At 52.7% G+C, this 15,906-nt stretch overlaps 8 protein-coding genes across 8 annotated transcripts; 3 read left to right on the plus strand and 5 right to left on the minus strand.

The window, feature by feature from the left end:
- Positions 1-358: 358 nt before the first annotated feature.
- A1O3_05372 (uncharacterized protein) lies at positions 359-2,372 on the minus strand (the record flags this gene model as incomplete). Its single annotated transcript, XM_007735497.1, has 2 exons — positions 359-451; positions 624-2,372. 2 exons carry the CDS (start codon positions 2,370-2,372, stop codon positions 359-361), a joined length of 1,842 nt encoding a protein of 613 aa, XP_007733687.1.
- A 1,372-nt stretch (positions 2,373-3,744) lies between these two features.
- Positions 3,745-4,875, minus strand: A1O3_05373 (uncharacterized protein; the record flags this gene model as incomplete). The annotated part of the gene is made up of 1 exon (XM_007735498.1): positions 3,745-4,875. One exon carries the CDS (start codon positions 4,873-4,875, stop codon positions 3,745-3,747), a length of 1,131 nt encoding a protein of 376 aa, XP_007733688.1.
- An 825-nt stretch (positions 4,876-5,700) lies between these two features.
- On the plus strand, positions 5,701-6,830 carry A1O3_05374 (uncharacterized protein; the record flags this gene model as incomplete). Its single annotated transcript, XM_007735499.1, has 3 exons — positions 5,701-5,793; positions 5,850-6,036; positions 6,091-6,830. The coding sequence occupies 3 exons, from the start codon at positions 5,701-5,703 to the stop codon at positions 6,828-6,830; spliced, it is 1,020 nt and encodes a 339-aa protein (XP_007733689.1).
- Positions 6,831-7,761: 931 nt separating this feature from the next.
- Positions 7,762-8,479, plus strand: A1O3_05375 (uncharacterized protein; the record flags this gene model as incomplete). The annotated part of the gene is made up of 2 exons (XM_007735500.1): positions 7,762-7,941; positions 8,072-8,479. The coding sequence occupies 2 exons, from the start codon at positions 7,762-7,764 to the stop codon at positions 8,477-8,479; spliced, it is 588 nt and encodes a 195-aa protein (XP_007733690.1).
- Positions 8,480-8,670: 191 nt separating this feature from the next.
- Positions 8,671-9,677, minus strand: A1O3_05376 (uncharacterized protein; the record flags this gene model as incomplete). The annotated part of the gene is made up of 3 exons (XM_007735501.1): positions 8,671-9,434; positions 9,491-9,535; positions 9,602-9,677. The coding sequence occupies 3 exons, from the start codon at positions 9,675-9,677 to the stop codon at positions 8,671-8,673; spliced, it is 885 nt and encodes a 294-aa protein (XP_007733691.1).
- A 703-nt stretch (positions 9,678-10,380) lies between these two features.
- A1O3_05377 (uncharacterized protein) lies at positions 10,381-11,463 on the minus strand (the record flags this gene model as incomplete). The annotated part of the gene is made up of 1 exon (XM_007735502.1): positions 10,381-11,463. The coding sequence occupies one exon, from the start codon at positions 11,461-11,463 to the stop codon at positions 10,381-10,383; it is 1,083 nt and encodes a 360-aa protein (XP_007733692.1).
- Positions 11,464-12,601: 1,138 nt separating this feature from the next.
- Positions 12,602-13,945, plus strand: A1O3_05378 (uncharacterized protein; the record flags this gene model as incomplete). The annotated part of the gene is made up of 1 exon (XM_007735503.1): positions 12,602-13,945. One exon carries the CDS (start codon positions 12,602-12,604, stop codon positions 13,943-13,945), a length of 1,344 nt encoding a protein of 447 aa, XP_007733693.1.
- Positions 13,946-15,284: 1,339 nt separating this feature from the next.
- A1O3_05379 (uncharacterized protein) lies at positions 15,285-15,861 on the minus strand (the record flags this gene model as incomplete). The annotated part of the gene is made up of 2 exons (XM_007735504.1): positions 15,285-15,725; positions 15,781-15,861. 2 exons carry the CDS (start codon positions 15,859-15,861, stop codon positions 15,285-15,287), a joined length of 522 nt encoding a protein of 173 aa, XP_007733694.1.
- Between the last annotated feature and the right edge of the window lie 45 nt (positions 15,862-15,906).

The following is a 15,906-nucleotide window of genomic DNA, read 5'->3' on the forward strand; positions in this document are numbered from 1 at the left end:
AGCGTGGCACTCTACAAAGTTGTAGGATATCGTTCTTCCTAGCTGAGAGCACTTTAGCGCTTTGCTACAAATGTAATGCTCTGAAGCCATAGAAGACTCACAAATAAGCCCCTCCCCGAGCTGAATAGTCGGTCGCTTGCTTCCTACAGTTCAAGATCCGTACATAGTCCGACCCATTTCGAATCCCGGAGTTTTGCAACCACCAACGCCGCCGCCAATAGAACATAGACCAAAAGAAGGAATGTGCTGCAACGCGGAAATGTTGCATCCATCCAGCCATGGCTCGAGCCGTAGCTGGTAGATTCCCCGCAGAGAACCAGACGTTGCCCACCCGCGGGGGTCTTGCCATACAAGAGCATCAGACCTTCGTGATCAGTTCGCGCCACAGCACAAGGTGACAAAGAAGCAAGATCACCGCGACCGCCACAATGACAGCAGGTACTCGACCGAACTGGGATAATGGGGGCTGACGAAGGCCAACATGCATACGTCTGTAACACATCCCAAGAAAAGAACCCGCAGGAGCGTGTTGGGAATAAAGCTGCCCAGTAGATGGCCCGACACCATGATGCCCGCAAACCGCAACAGCGAGGCAGACTTGGGCGGGGCGGGCGAATGATGACCATGTTGGCCTCGCTATTAATCGAAAAGGTGGGAGACGGCATGCCCGGCGATGGGAGGCCGGGAGATGGGAGGCCAGGAGAGGGAAGGCCTGAGGACAAGCCTTTTGGAGATTGCGGGATAGAGACGTTCTTCTCAGCCGTAAAGATTGAGGCTTTGGCGTTCTTGTCGGTCGCGAATCTGAAAGCCTTCTCAGGAATCCATGCTGGCCGGGGACGGACTTCGTTGACTAGTGGGCTTCGGGGTACGTTGTTCTGTATCGACCAGGTCTCTTGGATCCCCATAGACAACGACCTGTTCCGGAGCGTGAAGGTCTCCTTTCTCAGTAGCGAGTTGATGGTCGTCTTGATACCAGACAACTCGTTCTGAAAGGACATATTCGATCCACTGACGTCGTTCTTCAGGACTAGCAGTTGACGTTGCAGATCCCGGACCTCGTCCATGGCGTGGGAGAACCGTTTCTGCCACACAAGTTCAGGATTCTGAGCATAAGCCGGTGGAGGTGTGGGATGCTGACCTAGCTGTGCAAGGTACTGTCGCCTTTGAACGGCAGAAGTAGGAGTGCCTGCCACCGTGCGCGGATTCTGTGTCGGAAAGACCACATTCGAGCCGATGTCTGTGGTCATTGGGCTGCCCCAGCTGGCAGTGCTGCTGCTCACAGGCGTGAATTCGTCGTCTTCAAACCTCCAAGGGATGTTGTCGAAAGTCGTCTTCAGAGACTTGATAAGCATATCGTTGGGGCACCCGCCAGTATCTAGCGTCAGTCTCGTAGCGCGTGGAGTGGGCGGAGGCGTGTCTTCTTCGGAGCGCAAGCGTTCCAGAGCAGTTTTTACCAATGGGAGCAGATGTGCCAGGGCCCATTTGCCGATCGAATCGACCCAGACAAGAAAGGAGGTGAAATGATCGTCTTTGCTAAGGTCAAACTTGCACAAGGGCGACATCAAATAGGCCTGCCCGTGGTCAATCCAGTGGATATTCAGGACTGCGAAGGTATTGTCGATGACACACGAAAAGGCCACAGGCAGCTCGGGCATGATTTGCCCCTTCCAAGCTCTCGTGTAAAGCATCTGGAGAGCCCTGACGCAACAGGCTCCGCCCACTGCGCTTTGGTTGTTGGCAGCCTCAAAGCGCTGTTCTTTTTCACCGTACGCCCGTTCGAAGGTCAAGAAAGGGCAGTAGAGAGCCGCGCCAGGGGAGATATAGCCGGTGTCGAAGTGGACAACGGTCCCAGTGGTAACGAGCCAAGAAGGAAGACTAGCCACATCTTCCGGGCTCAAGGCAGAACAGGAGAAACCACATCCAAGCCCGGATCGAGGTACTTGCAGTTCGAAGAAGGGGCCCATCTGGTTGAGAGCGCGCTCTGGAAGGATGTCGCGGCTGAAGCAGGGAATCATACAACGGGCAAGTCTGGGTTCGTCGTCGATAGGCGGAAGAAGATTCGGAGGGAAGATAGGAGACGGTCCGAATCCACGCCCTGTCTCGACTTGCTCCCCAAAGGCTTGCTTGAGCTCGCCAAATCTGGCCGCATTGGGCATTTCCGCCTCGATCATCGCCACAAGGGCTGTGGGGATTTTCTCCTTGGGGGGTGAATCTATGATCCTGATGCGGTGTGGCCCAAGCACATGTTGACGAAAAGCCTTCCAATGCAGATGGCTGCCGTCATATGCGGACGGCGGCAGATCCGCCTCTTTAGAGATTGTAGGCTCTGAAGGGACTGGGTCGACCTCGACCCGCTCGCTGTTGAGAGACATGACTGTACGGGAGTATGGATACTGTCTGCGGACTGTTGTCTGGCAATGCGTGCGGCCTGAGTGATGGCTGGGATGGACAGAGTCGTTAACTCGACGGCTTGTATGGCAAGCTCTGGAGGTGTCAACAAGTTCTGGATGGATGTGGGTTGTCAGAGGCAAAGGAGTATCGAGGCCATAGTACGAGATTGACTTCAGTAAGATGGCTCTGCAGGAAGCAGTCTGATGGCATCAGGAGGGGATGATAGGCTTTTAGAATTGTCCTGAAGCCCGGCACTGCAGCTCCCATCATCCACATCCGTAAGCGCCCATCTCCCTTGCCGGTCAGCCTCCAGGCGTGAATGTGGTTGACCCCGGGAGTGAACAGCAGCACCAGCAGGGGAGCAGCATGCGGGTTATTCTTGCCTTTGCGCCGTATCATGAGGCGCGAAGCTCTGTTGGCACGCCATCGTAGCGCCGTCCCTTGCTCGTCTATCCTGGCTTTGGTAAGGATGCCACTCAGAAGTGTCGGTTCTGTTCAAATGTGGTTGGTAGGTGGCTGGTAGAACAGCTAAGGGGGTTCGAGTGCCCAAGTGACCGTGCTGCACGGCCTACTCTTCATTGACGGGTGATCAGGCGCAGACATCGAGGGTTCACTCGTCAGCGGTGAGAATCGGGGCCTGCACGTCTCAAGAAGCGACTAAAGCGCATGAACCCAAGAATAACGATGCAGGAATAATGAGGTGATGAAAGATGAAACGAGGCGGGCGGTTAATGGGGAACTCTGATAGGATTTCGACAGGTGGACTGATGTGTTGAAAGCCTGAGGGCCCCGGGCTTAGGAGGCCTTGCCAGCGCTTGTGCAGTCGGAGTCGGAGCCGGAGTGACCTGCTCGCAGCGAATGAAGTGGCGAGGTAGCTGGGAAGTCCAGTGACAAAGCGTGCAAGCGTTGCAAGCGAGCAAGCGATCAGGCATGTAGAAATACGGACACTGCCAAAACAGGCTGCATGCCTGCAGGTGGCCATGAGGTCGCAGGTGGCCATGTCGCACCGTCACGCTTTCCCCAGTCTCGTTCTCCAGACATTTGGATCCGCCCACCCTCACCAAGCCGCCGAAAATAGCCCTAAGGAGGCCCCATGAGACAGCTGTATGGAGTACCTACGTAGTAGTCGGACTAATAGCAACAGTCCTTAATTGGCGCTGCGAGGTCTAATATCACACTGTTCTTGTCATTTCTACATGTGCCATGCGTGCAAACTCCGTCTTGACCCCCGCGCTGTGTAGAATTCCAATGTGTGATCTCGCCAACCACCCTGTCACTCTCTACCGTGTCAGCCATGTGAAGTAGTAAGCCATGGCGCGTAGCACTACGGAGTACAAGCCCGACGTTTTGAGGTCAGAATTCACGTGCCCAGCGCGGTAAGCTCTCTGCCAGCACGTTTTTGATGACACTTCTTCGTGATCGAGGAGCGACGCCAAAATTGAGAAGCTCGGACGGAGCATACAGGTCTTCGGTTTTGGACAGAGGGTTCTTCACAAGTTGGACCCTTTGATCGAAGGCATCTAACAACTCATGGATTGACCGAATTCTGTTATTTTCTGCCCACACCATGATACTGCTGATCCGCGCAGCCATGGCCTCGACATCCCTCTCATCATCGAGGCGGTATGTCTTAATAACTGCCACAGCGTGGGGTAAACAGCCTTCCGAGTTGTGTGTGTTAAGACACGCCGTCTTGCCGTTGATTGAGAGCGAGAAGGATTGAACCGCCTTGCTCAAGTTCCACAGGAAACTCATGTCATGATAGTATTTCGCAGGCTCTTGGACAGCACCAGCGAAGACCATGAGTGCATTGTTGCAAGTTGCCGCCGACCCGGCGCAAGCATTACGTGCTGCAAGCATGGATCTTTCTTGAATCTCGAAAACGAAGAAGGGCCAGTAGACATCCGCTATGGGCTGAGAGAGCTTGTGGAGATCGCACGGCTCGTTCTTGTTGTTGGCAATGATGCCCTGCTGTAGGTCGAGCTGGTGGGAGGTAAAAGCACGGGATGAATAGCCCAGGGTGAATGTAGGTCTAGGGGTTGGAAGCTGCATTTTCCACCCTTCTTCGATCTCGAAATCGGGCACTTCATCGGGAACACCATCCCGAGGGAAGATGGTGTTAGCCCGACAACTCATCAACTTGTGTCGCTTCACCAACGACAGCAGTAATGGAGCCAAAAGCCCTGTCATCTCCTTGCTGCTAATGGATTTTCGGGCTCGGACCTGTTGGGCAAACTTCGTGACATCCGGACTAGGACGTCTGACTTCTCCGTACGGCATACCCAGGGCGAACGCCAGTCGACACCATCTGTCATCGTCCATTTGCTGGTCCTCAACAATGATGTTGTGGGGTTCAAGAGTTGTAGAGCGGTAGTCTGAAGCGCCGAATGAGTCTGGTCTTTCGCTCTCGTCGCTTTTGATTGTTATAGATGCATGCCGATGATGGCGTGGCAGGATAGTGGTAGACCGCACGGACCCGGGCATTTTCAAACCAGTCTCTGAGATGAACTGATTTCTTTCGGTGGAAATTTCAGGTGATTATGAGAAGGACTTTCAGGTTGACTCGAGGCTTGACCACGGGTTTTGACCACGGGGTTTGAAGAGTTTTTGTAGGCAAAAGCAGTCTCCATGAGGAGTATGGAGCTCGCCATTGCCGCCTCAGGCTGCAGGAGGCGCCTGGATGCCATTCGATAGCATGGAAGTATCTATTTTGAGATATTACTGCCTCAGAAGAATGTATATGTGGCTAGGCGCCGTCTGGCGGGCGGTAGATTTGGCCGCAGAAGTGCGGAGAACGGGTTTCATTTGGCTGGTGGGCTCAGTGGCCAAAATAGAAGCGGCTTACGATGCGGTCTTTCCATTAAGTAGACGGCTCATATCTCTAGATATAGAGGCCGTAGAGGATATCTAGTATCTGAGAAAGATAATCATCCGGTAGAACTGGAGGCTTCCCTAATACTGTCGAAGTAGCAGTTGGATGAACCGCCATTAATTCTGGCACACACCCTAAGCCCCTTAGCCTCCTAAGCCTAATACGTCATGCCCTGATTGCAGTCCGACTGTTCTAACCAAAAAAGACTCTCTTTCAGTCGTGGTGATAATAGCAACGACAAACGGATCTCGAGACAAATTGGTGCTCCATCACTGCATGTATTTGCTCTGTGTTTGTTACTACGAAGTCGTTTGTACCGATCCCTCCACATCCGAGTTTCTTAAGACGCTGTAGAGTCCTTACCTGTCTGCCTTGCAAGATGATCTCGATTTGAACCTAGGGACCCTCGGTTTGTTCGGAACGTCTCTGCTGCAAGAATGCCATCATGGCTTCCCTCGATCCCCTATCCTCCTCCCGATCAGCCTGGCTACTGGGATCCGGTCACGTCAACTCTCCAATGGTGTGAAGAGGTAGGCAAAAAGCTCCTACCTTCCGTGGAATAGAATCACCGACCAGTGGACCGCAGGATTATTATGCCACGTACTATTCCGCCGAGATCATCAATACCTTGACCAACCTCATCTTCATATACCTGGCGTGTAAGGGAGTCAAGAGCTGCAGGAAATATGGCCACGATAAAGTCTTTGAGGTCTCATATTTTGGATATCTTCTCGTGGGGTTTGGGAGCTTCATGTTTCATACCACACTGAAATGTATGCTGTCCAATGGACCTGTCCTGGCAATCCTCACAATTCTGACCCAAGCAGATCCCTGGCAATTGGTCGACGAGTTGAACATGATCTACACAACGTGCCTCATGGCATACGCCAGTCTTTCATACTCACGCTCCTCGCAGGTACAAGTGGCTCTTGCAGTTTTCTTGGTTCTTTTCTGCGCCTTCATTACGGTCTACTACCACTATCTTCAAGATCCAACATTCCACCAGAGTGTCTATGCCGCATTGACGGTATTCATCGTGTTCCGAAGCCTTTACAGCATGGAGTACAGTTTACGTCCCTCCTTGAGACGGACGGAAGAGAAGCATCGCCTCGAGCGCGAAAAACAAAATCAGCCGGCACTGTCGAAACAGCAACAAGATTACGAGAACAAACGAGACATGGCTATCCTCAAGAACATGTGGTTTCTCGTCGGCTTTGGTGTGTCCATCTTCCTGGGTGGGTTTGGCCTTTGGGGCCTAGACAATAAGTACTGCTCGACTTTGAGAGGTTGGCGCCGTGCCATTGGTATGCCCTGGGGATTCCTTCTGGAAGGACACGGTTGGTGGCATTTAATGACGGGGATTGGCGCCTATTGCTACATTGTCTGGGGCATTCACCTGAGACACATCCTCAACGGCGATCAAGAGCATTACCGGATGGATTGGCCAAGCATCTTTCGCTTGCCCGAAATCGTGAAGGTCTCGGAACCAGAGGCAAAATCGAACAGCAGGGCCGGGAATGGAAGTGCAAATGGAAGTGTTACAGGGGAAGCAAAGAAGTTGAGGTGACCCAACTTGATGGACATGTCGAACAACAGCAGTATAGAAAATATAGAGCTCCATGACTCGTCTCGTGAAACCGTTCTTCCTATCGGTCACCCTGTCAGGATTGCATCGTCCTTGTTTGCACTACACTTAGAGAAACCTATCGTTTTCCCTGAATACGCTGACATGATAGCCTTCGTGAAGAAGGAACAGGAATCACAACCGTAGAATCGAAAGAAGTGGAAATGGAGAACACGAGGCTAAGCCTTGGTGCCAAAATACATGGCGGATTATACGGCGGTCCTTCTGTTAAGTAGACAGCTACTGTCTCTAGATATAGAAGTTCGATACGAGAAATAGCAGAGTCACTCTAGGAGGCCGCAGAATATATCTAGTATCTTAGAAAGATAATTCTTCGGTAGAATTGGAGGTTTCCCTAATCTTATCGAAGTAGCAGTTGGACAAACCGCCTTTAATTCTGGCACCCACCCTAAGGCTGCACTCGTATGCATAATGACTAATTATCGGCCACGTGAGGCTCCCCCGCTGATCGACCCCGAGTTTCGTTGCTGTTCTGTCGACGTTCTCTCCATTTCAATTGCTGTAATAAAGCCGGACGAGAGGTCAGCCACAAGGATCCAAGCGACATGGATCCCTCGTAGGGACCGAGCTCAACGGTACCAGGGATTTCTGACACCCCGCCGACGACAGCGGCGGGGAACAAGATGGTGACATGAAACGAGCATCGAGCTGGATCAAGACTGCTGCTGCCACGACTACACATACCACCACCGCTCGTACCTTTCCCTTTACACCGCAACGACCGGCTCTACGGACTCGATCAGCCATCATCTCTTCCACAGTGACGAGCACATCCACCCCGCCGGTCAGGTCGCTCTTCTCGACAACATCTTGCCTGGTGCCCCAGGACCAGCGCAAAGCAGCTTCGCGGGAGATGACGGCCCAGCAGGACACGACGAGCCAGCAGAGCAAGCTGGACATCCCGGTTCCGGCTCCGCCTCCACCTCCACCTCCCATCACACATATCTTGGAGACGTGTTTGCAGGCCAAAGACCTCAAGGCGGCCACCGCCTTCTACGAGGACGTGTTCAACGTGGCGCCTTTTTTAAACACTGTAAGTGGCATTGGACCCCGTCCCCGTCCCCGTCGGTGAGACGATTATGGTTTCGGTTTCGGTTTCTTCGACTTCCACCAAGCGTGACATGTCTTTCTTTCCTCGTCAATTGACTGATGTATCGACAAAGCCACGCATGTCCGGCTTCTCTTTCGCTCATACCACACTCCTACTCTTCCAGCTTGGTGCAACCGCTGCTGATTCGCCCATGCCTGACAACCGCGGCACCATTCCCGGCCATGGTCCAACACAGAACGTCGTCGATCTCCTGACCTCCAAGGCGGTTGTTAGTGGTGGTGGTGATGATGATGATGGTAATGGTCGGCCCTCACCAAGCCAAGCAAGCTTACACCAGCACTTCTGCTTCGCTGTGCAGTCGCCAGATGACGTGGGCGCGTGGGAGAAATGGTTGGAGGAGAAAAATGTCAAGATCCTAGGCAAGGTTGACTGGCCGCGTGGTGGGCGAAGCGTCTATTTCGCCGATGTGGATGGCAATATAGGCGAGGTGGCCAGTCGTGGCATCTGGGAGCATTACTGACTGACGGATGAGCCAACCTCCACAGCAACAGTAGTAGCAGTGAGACAAATTCCATGCACGGCTTGTGTACCTTGCTCCTAGCTCTGACAAATCATGTACGTCTAGCCCACTTTCTTCTTCTTCTCCCATTCCCGCTTCACAAACCTGCAACTACACTGGTACCGAGGCCGTCAACACACCATCTGGTGTTCTCAACTACCTCCGACTTCGTTCAAGACACCGCCGTCCAATTTGAGCACCTCGCCATTGACATAGCCGCACTTGGTCAGGAATATCACTCCCATTGCCATCTCCTCGTCGCTCCCCGCCCGGCCTGCCGGCACCTCGTGGCCCTTGTCCTTGACCTTCTCCTCCGGCATGTGCGCTTTATTCCGCTCGTCGGAATCCTTCATGGTCATTTCGGAAGGAAAGTACCCTGGTGCGATGCTGTTCACCCGGATCCCGGTCTTGGCAAACTCCTTGCTCATCATGCGCGAGAGATGTGCTGTGGCGGCTTTGGCAGCGTTATAGCTGAAATGGGCTTGCGAGTCACGCATTATGCCGGACATGCTGGAGATGACGATGACGCTGCTTCTCTGCTCCTTGGGTGCACGTTGCAGGAGTGGCAGGAATGAAACCACCGAAAAGAACACGCTGGTCACGTTGGTGTTGTACGTGGAATTCCAGGCGTCCGGGTCCTCTTCCCACAACTGCGCCTTCAACTGAGCAGCATCGCTCGTGTCCGGGTGTCCCTTGGGCCCAGAGACCCCGGCAGCTGCGACGACTAGCGACAGGTATTTCTCCTTGGACTCCAGCTCGGCAGTGATCCGGTCGAGGTCGCTCTTCTTGGTCACGTCACACGGGCCGATGGGGATGATTTGCCCGTCAAGGTTCGAGTCGCCCGATTGTGGGCTGTGTTTCTGCGCGGCGTTTTCTAGAACCTCCTTCCTTCGGCTTGTAATATAGACTTTGGCTCCTGGGGGAAAAGGTCAGTGGACATACCCCGGTTGGCAGAAGCCATTGAAGTATTACCATTTGCAGCGAGAGCTTGAGCGGCCATAAGCCCAATACCGGTGCCTTAGGTGGTCAATTGAATCAGCCCAATCGACACTCTGGATCTAGAAAATGATCGGTTGTCCATACCTCCTCCAGTCACGAGACAGACATGACCTTTGAGCGAGAACAGATTCGAAATATGGAGGTCTTGGGTAGAGGCCATGGTCGGTATGGTAGCAGTCTAGGTGCACGAAGAAATAAAAGGGCGGATAGGAGGTTACAGGAAGAGCAGATAGTGTTTGTTCATTCTCAAGAGGTAGAAAAGGCAGCTGTGATATTCATACTCAGGCTGGCTATGGTTTTGGTGCCGTCAGTGAATGGATCTCAAAAGTCCATCTGTGACGACCGTGTATGACGTCACCAGTATCCGACCCAATCACGAGTGGTCAAATCAAAGTCTTGGAGGAAAGGGGCAGCATCCAGCCTTTCCTCCATCTTCAGCCTTGCGCGCTGTTCCCAATATCCCCCATGCAGTTCCTTCGTCTCGCGTCATGATCAATGAGGACTTACAACATCTGCCAGCATGAGCAAGACGTAGTGCTGCTCCTCTTCATGCTCCAAGCTGAGATCAGTGCTCTTTTTGAGAGGTAGCCACACTCCGAGCCTTTGCTCCCCCATGAAAGCCAGCCGCTATAGCCGCACTTCCTGCCAGAGAGAGGTGGATAGCGACATTCACTACTCGCAATCTGTTGTAAAGGCAGCCTTTTGTCAGAATACCACTCCGTTCTCGATGTCCTTCTTTGCTTGGAACCACCCTCTTCGATTGACCGACCTCTGGACGGAAGCCGCAAGACGAGTTGTGGCCAAGTCTTGGACTCGACACGCTTCCTTTGGCGAGAGTGTGAATGTATGTAACCCTCGCGCACTCACGAGGCCAGAGCCAATGCAGCCATAGCCCGAACTCCAGCTTCTGTCTTGTGGCCTCCTATGAACCCGCTTGCGTGTACAAAAACGGCGCCATCCTCGACATCACTGCCTAAGACCGCGTCCAGCTCCGCATCCCTGACACCGCGCCATGGCTCCGGCAGACTTTTGCGGTTTTCGAAGCTCGACAGGTTTTTGCTGACAGCCTGTATCCTCCATTTCGAGCCTGGTTCCTCCTTTTCGGGATATATCACGTATAGAACGGTCTGGTCAGCCGGAAGACCTGCTTCCTCCTCGATATTGTAGAGATGCTCCTTCCAAGGAATGCCGGCACGAGGCAAGACTAGAAGCTGGCCCGAAGGATGCGCGTCCGAACGGGCGTTGAACGCATCTTTGACGAGTGTCCGAGCAGGCAGCCATGCTGTAGCAGCACCGTGGAGTTTGCGGAGAAATGCCTTGCCCATAAGGGCAGAGGCTTGTGAGAAACGGTGGTCTTCTTCTGCCTGAGGTTGATCCTCGGTGTCCCTCGAAGGCGCGCCTACAGCCAGCGGGTCTTCATGGTTCAGGTCATTCACTAAGCTAGGAAGTGTGATCCCTCCATCTTTGAACCTCTTCTCAATGCCAGCTTGCTGCAACAGGGAATCTTCGTATTTTGAGATTCCATTGTCATTCGCGTCCACTGCCTCGATAAAATCGTCGTACAATTTTCGGTAGAGTATGTCGACGTCAGGGTGATCGATCGGCAGTTTGGTATGCTGTGCAATAATGGCCTTCCCGAAATGCATGTAGACGAGTCCGGCAGATGAGAGTTTGGTCTTGTGGTCGGGGAAGGTTGTGTCGAAAGTGCGTTGGTGATGGTCATAGCGGTTTTTGGAGGCATCGTACTCTCCACCAACATCAACCACTGTGTGGCAAGTTTCAAGGAGGGTAGGCTCTCGTGTCCTGACCAGAGCAGCCGAGGCGTAGTCGGGGAGGAGACGAAGCATATACACGGCCAGGGCTTCGTCGGCGTGGAAATGGCCATTGTGGGTGCCGATGATCCTCGGATCAGGCTTGACTCTCTTCGCAGCAGTATCGGCGGCCATTTTGACCAAGTTACGAAACATACACAGAGACTTTGAATTTGTAGAGAGAGGGGGGGCTTTGTCGTTGCAGACAATTGCGGAAGATCTCATTCATTATTTTACACGATCGCAGCCAAGATCTGGGGATTTGCCGGATCAATGGTTTCGCCGACATCCGTAAACGTGGTCTCATACTCTCGCCTCTGTACGCCATAATTAACAGAGTACGGAGTACACATACCGAACACTCCTGGCCATAAGATAAGGGTACTGATCATGAGTGTTTGTACAGTCTGGTCCAGCCTCCATTGTAAATTCCTCTCTGTCCTGTTCGTTACAAGCCCTTGCAGCCGACTCTCTTCTCTCTTTTTACCTCTGACACGCAGTCTCTTCCGCTCTTTCTCCTCCATCTGGTCTGTGGTGCAGTATCGCATCGCCTAGACAAGGGGTCCGGTCGTGCCAAACTGTTTCGAGATATAGTGGAAGAGCCAAGATCCATTCTTCAGAGGGAACTAATAGTCAATCAAGTTAGTAGAGGAATATAACCCACCGTACTTGTTCGCTTGATCCTTGCGGTGAAGAAAGTAAATGATGAGTAGTGAGGGATGGACAGAGTGTAGCAGCTTGGCTAGATGCACACGTCTTTTGGTGCTGCACACACACTCTCTTTTGTTCTCTCTCTTACTCGGTCGTAGAGATTCTGCTATGAACAAGCAACTGCAGTGGTAGTGACGACGAGAGTGGACCAATTTTACTTCCAGGGATAGTTTTCTACTGCCTTGTTTTTGGCCCTGCGCACCCTGGCCTCAAGGCTTCAATTTGACTCGCGCAATTCACGCGACCATTCTGCTTACCTCCACCTGCATATCCGTTCCTTTCACCATCTCAAACCTCCGAATCTCTTGTGTATCAGCAAAGAGCAAGTTCTCTCATCTTCTTGCCTGCAACCCGCCTGTGCCTTTTGCAGTCGGAATGACATGTGAAATTGCGACACCGACAACACTGCGACTTCTACCAGACCCGTCTTGCCATAAGGACAACCCAGTGTATCGACGGCTGCAACTTTCGCGCCTATGAGAACTACAAACAACGTCTCTTCTCTACATCGCGTCAACCACTGTCACTTGTCACTACGTCAAGCCCTCATTCCACCGACCGAATGTTCATCCGGGCGTTCTCGGCATTGCTCTTTCTAACTCTCATCATCCTATTGATACCCCTCACCTTCGACATCGGTGGGCGCGACGCTGGCCTCGCATTCTCTCTGTCGATCGCTTCCTTCTACTTCATCGTCTCCCTCCTACGGATTTCTACTCCTGATGGATCAAGATTTAGGTCGACAATCATAAATATCTTGCGGGGTCTACAATGGCTCGTCCTGCCCGGGCTGTGTATCTGGGCGCTGGGAAGGTTCTCGGTGGATGCAAACAACAGTGGAGGCTGGGTTGAAAGAACTTTCCAGCCGAAGACCGGCTTTGTCAAGTCGCATCCAAGTTTCCGTGATTCCATCTTCGGACCGGAAGGCCTGCTCGAAAATGCCGCCATCGGAGGCTGGGATCTGCTGCTGCGCTGGTCGTCACCGGTCTTCCAACTGCTCGAAGGTTTCTGCAGCTTGCTGGTCATTCAAGCAGTCGGACAACTCTCGAGATGGCTGGTCAACAGGAGCGAGTGGAGTGATGCCTGGTTACTGACGCTCTTGGTGACCGCAGCTGGCGTCGTATCGAGCTCGGTCTACTTCCTATGGCGAGTTCTACAGTTCCCCGATATCTCAAACCTTGATTCCACCCTCATCGGTATTGCCATTGCCTCTGCCATATTTCTTTGTGCATATGGCGTTGTCTCGGGGCGTGGCACGGCAGTCGAATCATCTCTCCTTTTCGCCTACATTGTGTTGTGCATCTACCAAATCTTTACCGACTACAAGCCCAACCCCAGCGGTTCTGAGGCCAGTGCCGCAACTTCAGCTCCCGATTTTCCGCCCTTTCCGCCAATTATCATGTCTTCCTACACCGCAATCATGCACGCCCTGTCCTCACTCCCCGGAGTGCTTGTCAACGCCTTGGATTTCACAGCGGCTGCTTTCAAGGCTGTCACACCATCAGTACTTATCTCACTCGGGTATCGACTGTTCGTCTTCTACGCCTCAACTCGCATCATCCCGGCCGTCAACGAAAGCGGAGCGCGAATCCTGAGCATGGAACCATCCCTCGACGATACCAACGCTGGAAACCAATTCCTTGCCTTTCTGTCATGGTTCTCACCAAGCATTCTTATTGCGGTCTACACCAGTCTTCTTATGCAACATTTCGCAACCACAATGGGCGGTTATGCTCCAGGCCTTACTGAGACTATCGAGGCTTGGTGGAGCGGCAATGGCCAACCTGGGATGAATGGAAACCTGTGGAAATGGGTTAACCTGATTGGGACGATGGGATTGTATGCGGTCGAATTATGGCTTGGCCAAGAAGATGATATTGATGGCGGGCACTGGAAGGTCGATTGAGCATAGGAGGCGGGCCAAAAAAACAATCTTACCATGCAAGAGAACTTACTCAAAGACGAAAGACTCTCAATTTAGAGTCCAATTTGTTTTCGACGAGCGGCACGGGACCGAGATGGCGCTGGTCGGCCTTTTGAATTTGCTCGAATAACAGGGCCAAAAGCGCATTTCCGTGACGGCGAGCGAGAAGACAACTCGGCCTCACACCATCAAACAACCACACCTGTATCACTCGACTCGAGATCGCATACGGGACTGGGTGGGTTTGTTGCGCAACGGGACAAAATGGTGAGAACCACAGATTGACAATGACACCGTCTCAAAGGGTCCTACAAGTACGCACACGAGCTGTTGCTAGGAAAGCTGAGCCTGGCGGCGATATGAAGTGGAGGAAGCTGCCTGCGATGGAAAGGGAAGAAAGGTGTCCGTTGACCGAACCCAATCAAGGGTTGCGTGGACTGCCGGGCAAGCAGGTTCGAGTTGAAACTGTCGCACGGCAAGCCCGATTTATTCGAAGACTGCAGACCGGCGATTGGTCCACACATTATGCGTCTGATGAGTGAAAGTCGAACTGGCGTGGATCAGTGCGACTATCCGCTCTGCGAGGTTGTGAAGGCTTCCACCCGCTCTGAGTACGCTAGAAATAGGAATTGATATTGAAACTCGCCCCAGAATCGAAATCGAAATCGAAATCAAATTCAAATTCAAATCGCACTCAGTCTAAACAGGGTCGAGCTCTTGAATCCACGCACAGAAAAGCATCAGCACAGTGAGGATGCGGAGTTTGATTGAATCTTCGATTGCTATCTGGCCCCCCACAAACTTACAGTAAGTAGTTAACTCCAGTGAGGTTGCCTTTTTTTGCCACCACTCGTCTCTCGCGGATACGTTGGTCCCATACACAAATAAAGAGTCTGCGAGACAGATGACTGTGGGACATCTGAATACCTAAGTTGCAGACAAGCGCAAAAGAACGCCATCTCCCGGTAATAAGCACCGCGGCCCATTGTCATGAACATGACACATAACAAAACGTAACATAGTGGGTGGTCAGGTCTGTAAGGACTGTTTTTGGGAGAGTGGTGTCTCTGCCGACTTTCTGAATAGTGTCACTGAAAGAGGGTGATGTTCTCGCCACAGCCTAACCTCTGCCAGTCCTGTCAACGTCGTCCGATCCAGCAGATTTCAACACATAATGCAGAATTCAGCCGAGCTTCTTGCCCATGAACCTTCTGCCATCCAGTATCGTCGTGGTGGGATCTGATCATAGTCTCTCCGGGTTCGTCATACACCCTTCTCCCTTCCTAGAAAATGCCGTGGTATGGTCCTGCATACGCGGTGATCATCTTCGGATGGGGATGCCCTCCTTCCTAGCTGGGGGACTAACACCCCCTTCTAGGGCACTTGTTGGGGTATTTTCAGGGTCCTGGACATTGCCTCCGTCATCCTCTTCGATGCTAGAGCTCCTGGCCAAATAGCTGCTTTCTTTGACGGGACTGTGGCTGGTCGAGCCAGACAGCCCACCTCCAGGGATCCCATTGATGCTGCCACGATGCAGTCCTACGCCCGGCAGCATATGTTGGCCATCTGGACTGGTTGCGAAGGCCGCGGAGCCCGAGGCGCCAGAGACCGAGTCATTGCGCGAAATGGTGTGCATCAAAGGGCTTGTGTGTGGAATCTCTTCGGCTTTAGGATGCTCGGTACCGATCGTGGTGACACCTGTGTCAGAGGCCTTGCCGGCTTTCGAGAGCGCGTAGTCGCCGGAGTCGAAATACTTGCGTTCCTGACAGCGGAAATTAGAATCTGAGATGATCGTGCAGCATGGGACGATTCGTTACCTTCAACTTGTTCTGCAACAAATCCTTCTTGTTTGGTAGCTTCCCGTACAGTCGGAAGAGACGCTGCTCATCCGCCGACATTTTCTAACGGAAGGTTGTCAGTCCTCGTCCTGCAGTGAGAGATCG

This window comes from Capronia epimyces (genome assembly GCF_000585565.1).
Source record: "Capronia epimyces CBS 606.96 chromosome Unknown aczIQ-supercont1.4, whole genome shotgun sequence".
Taxonomy (NCBI): domain Eukaryota; kingdom Fungi; phylum Ascomycota; class Eurotiomycetes; order Chaetothyriales; family Herpotrichiellaceae; genus Capronia; species Capronia epimyces.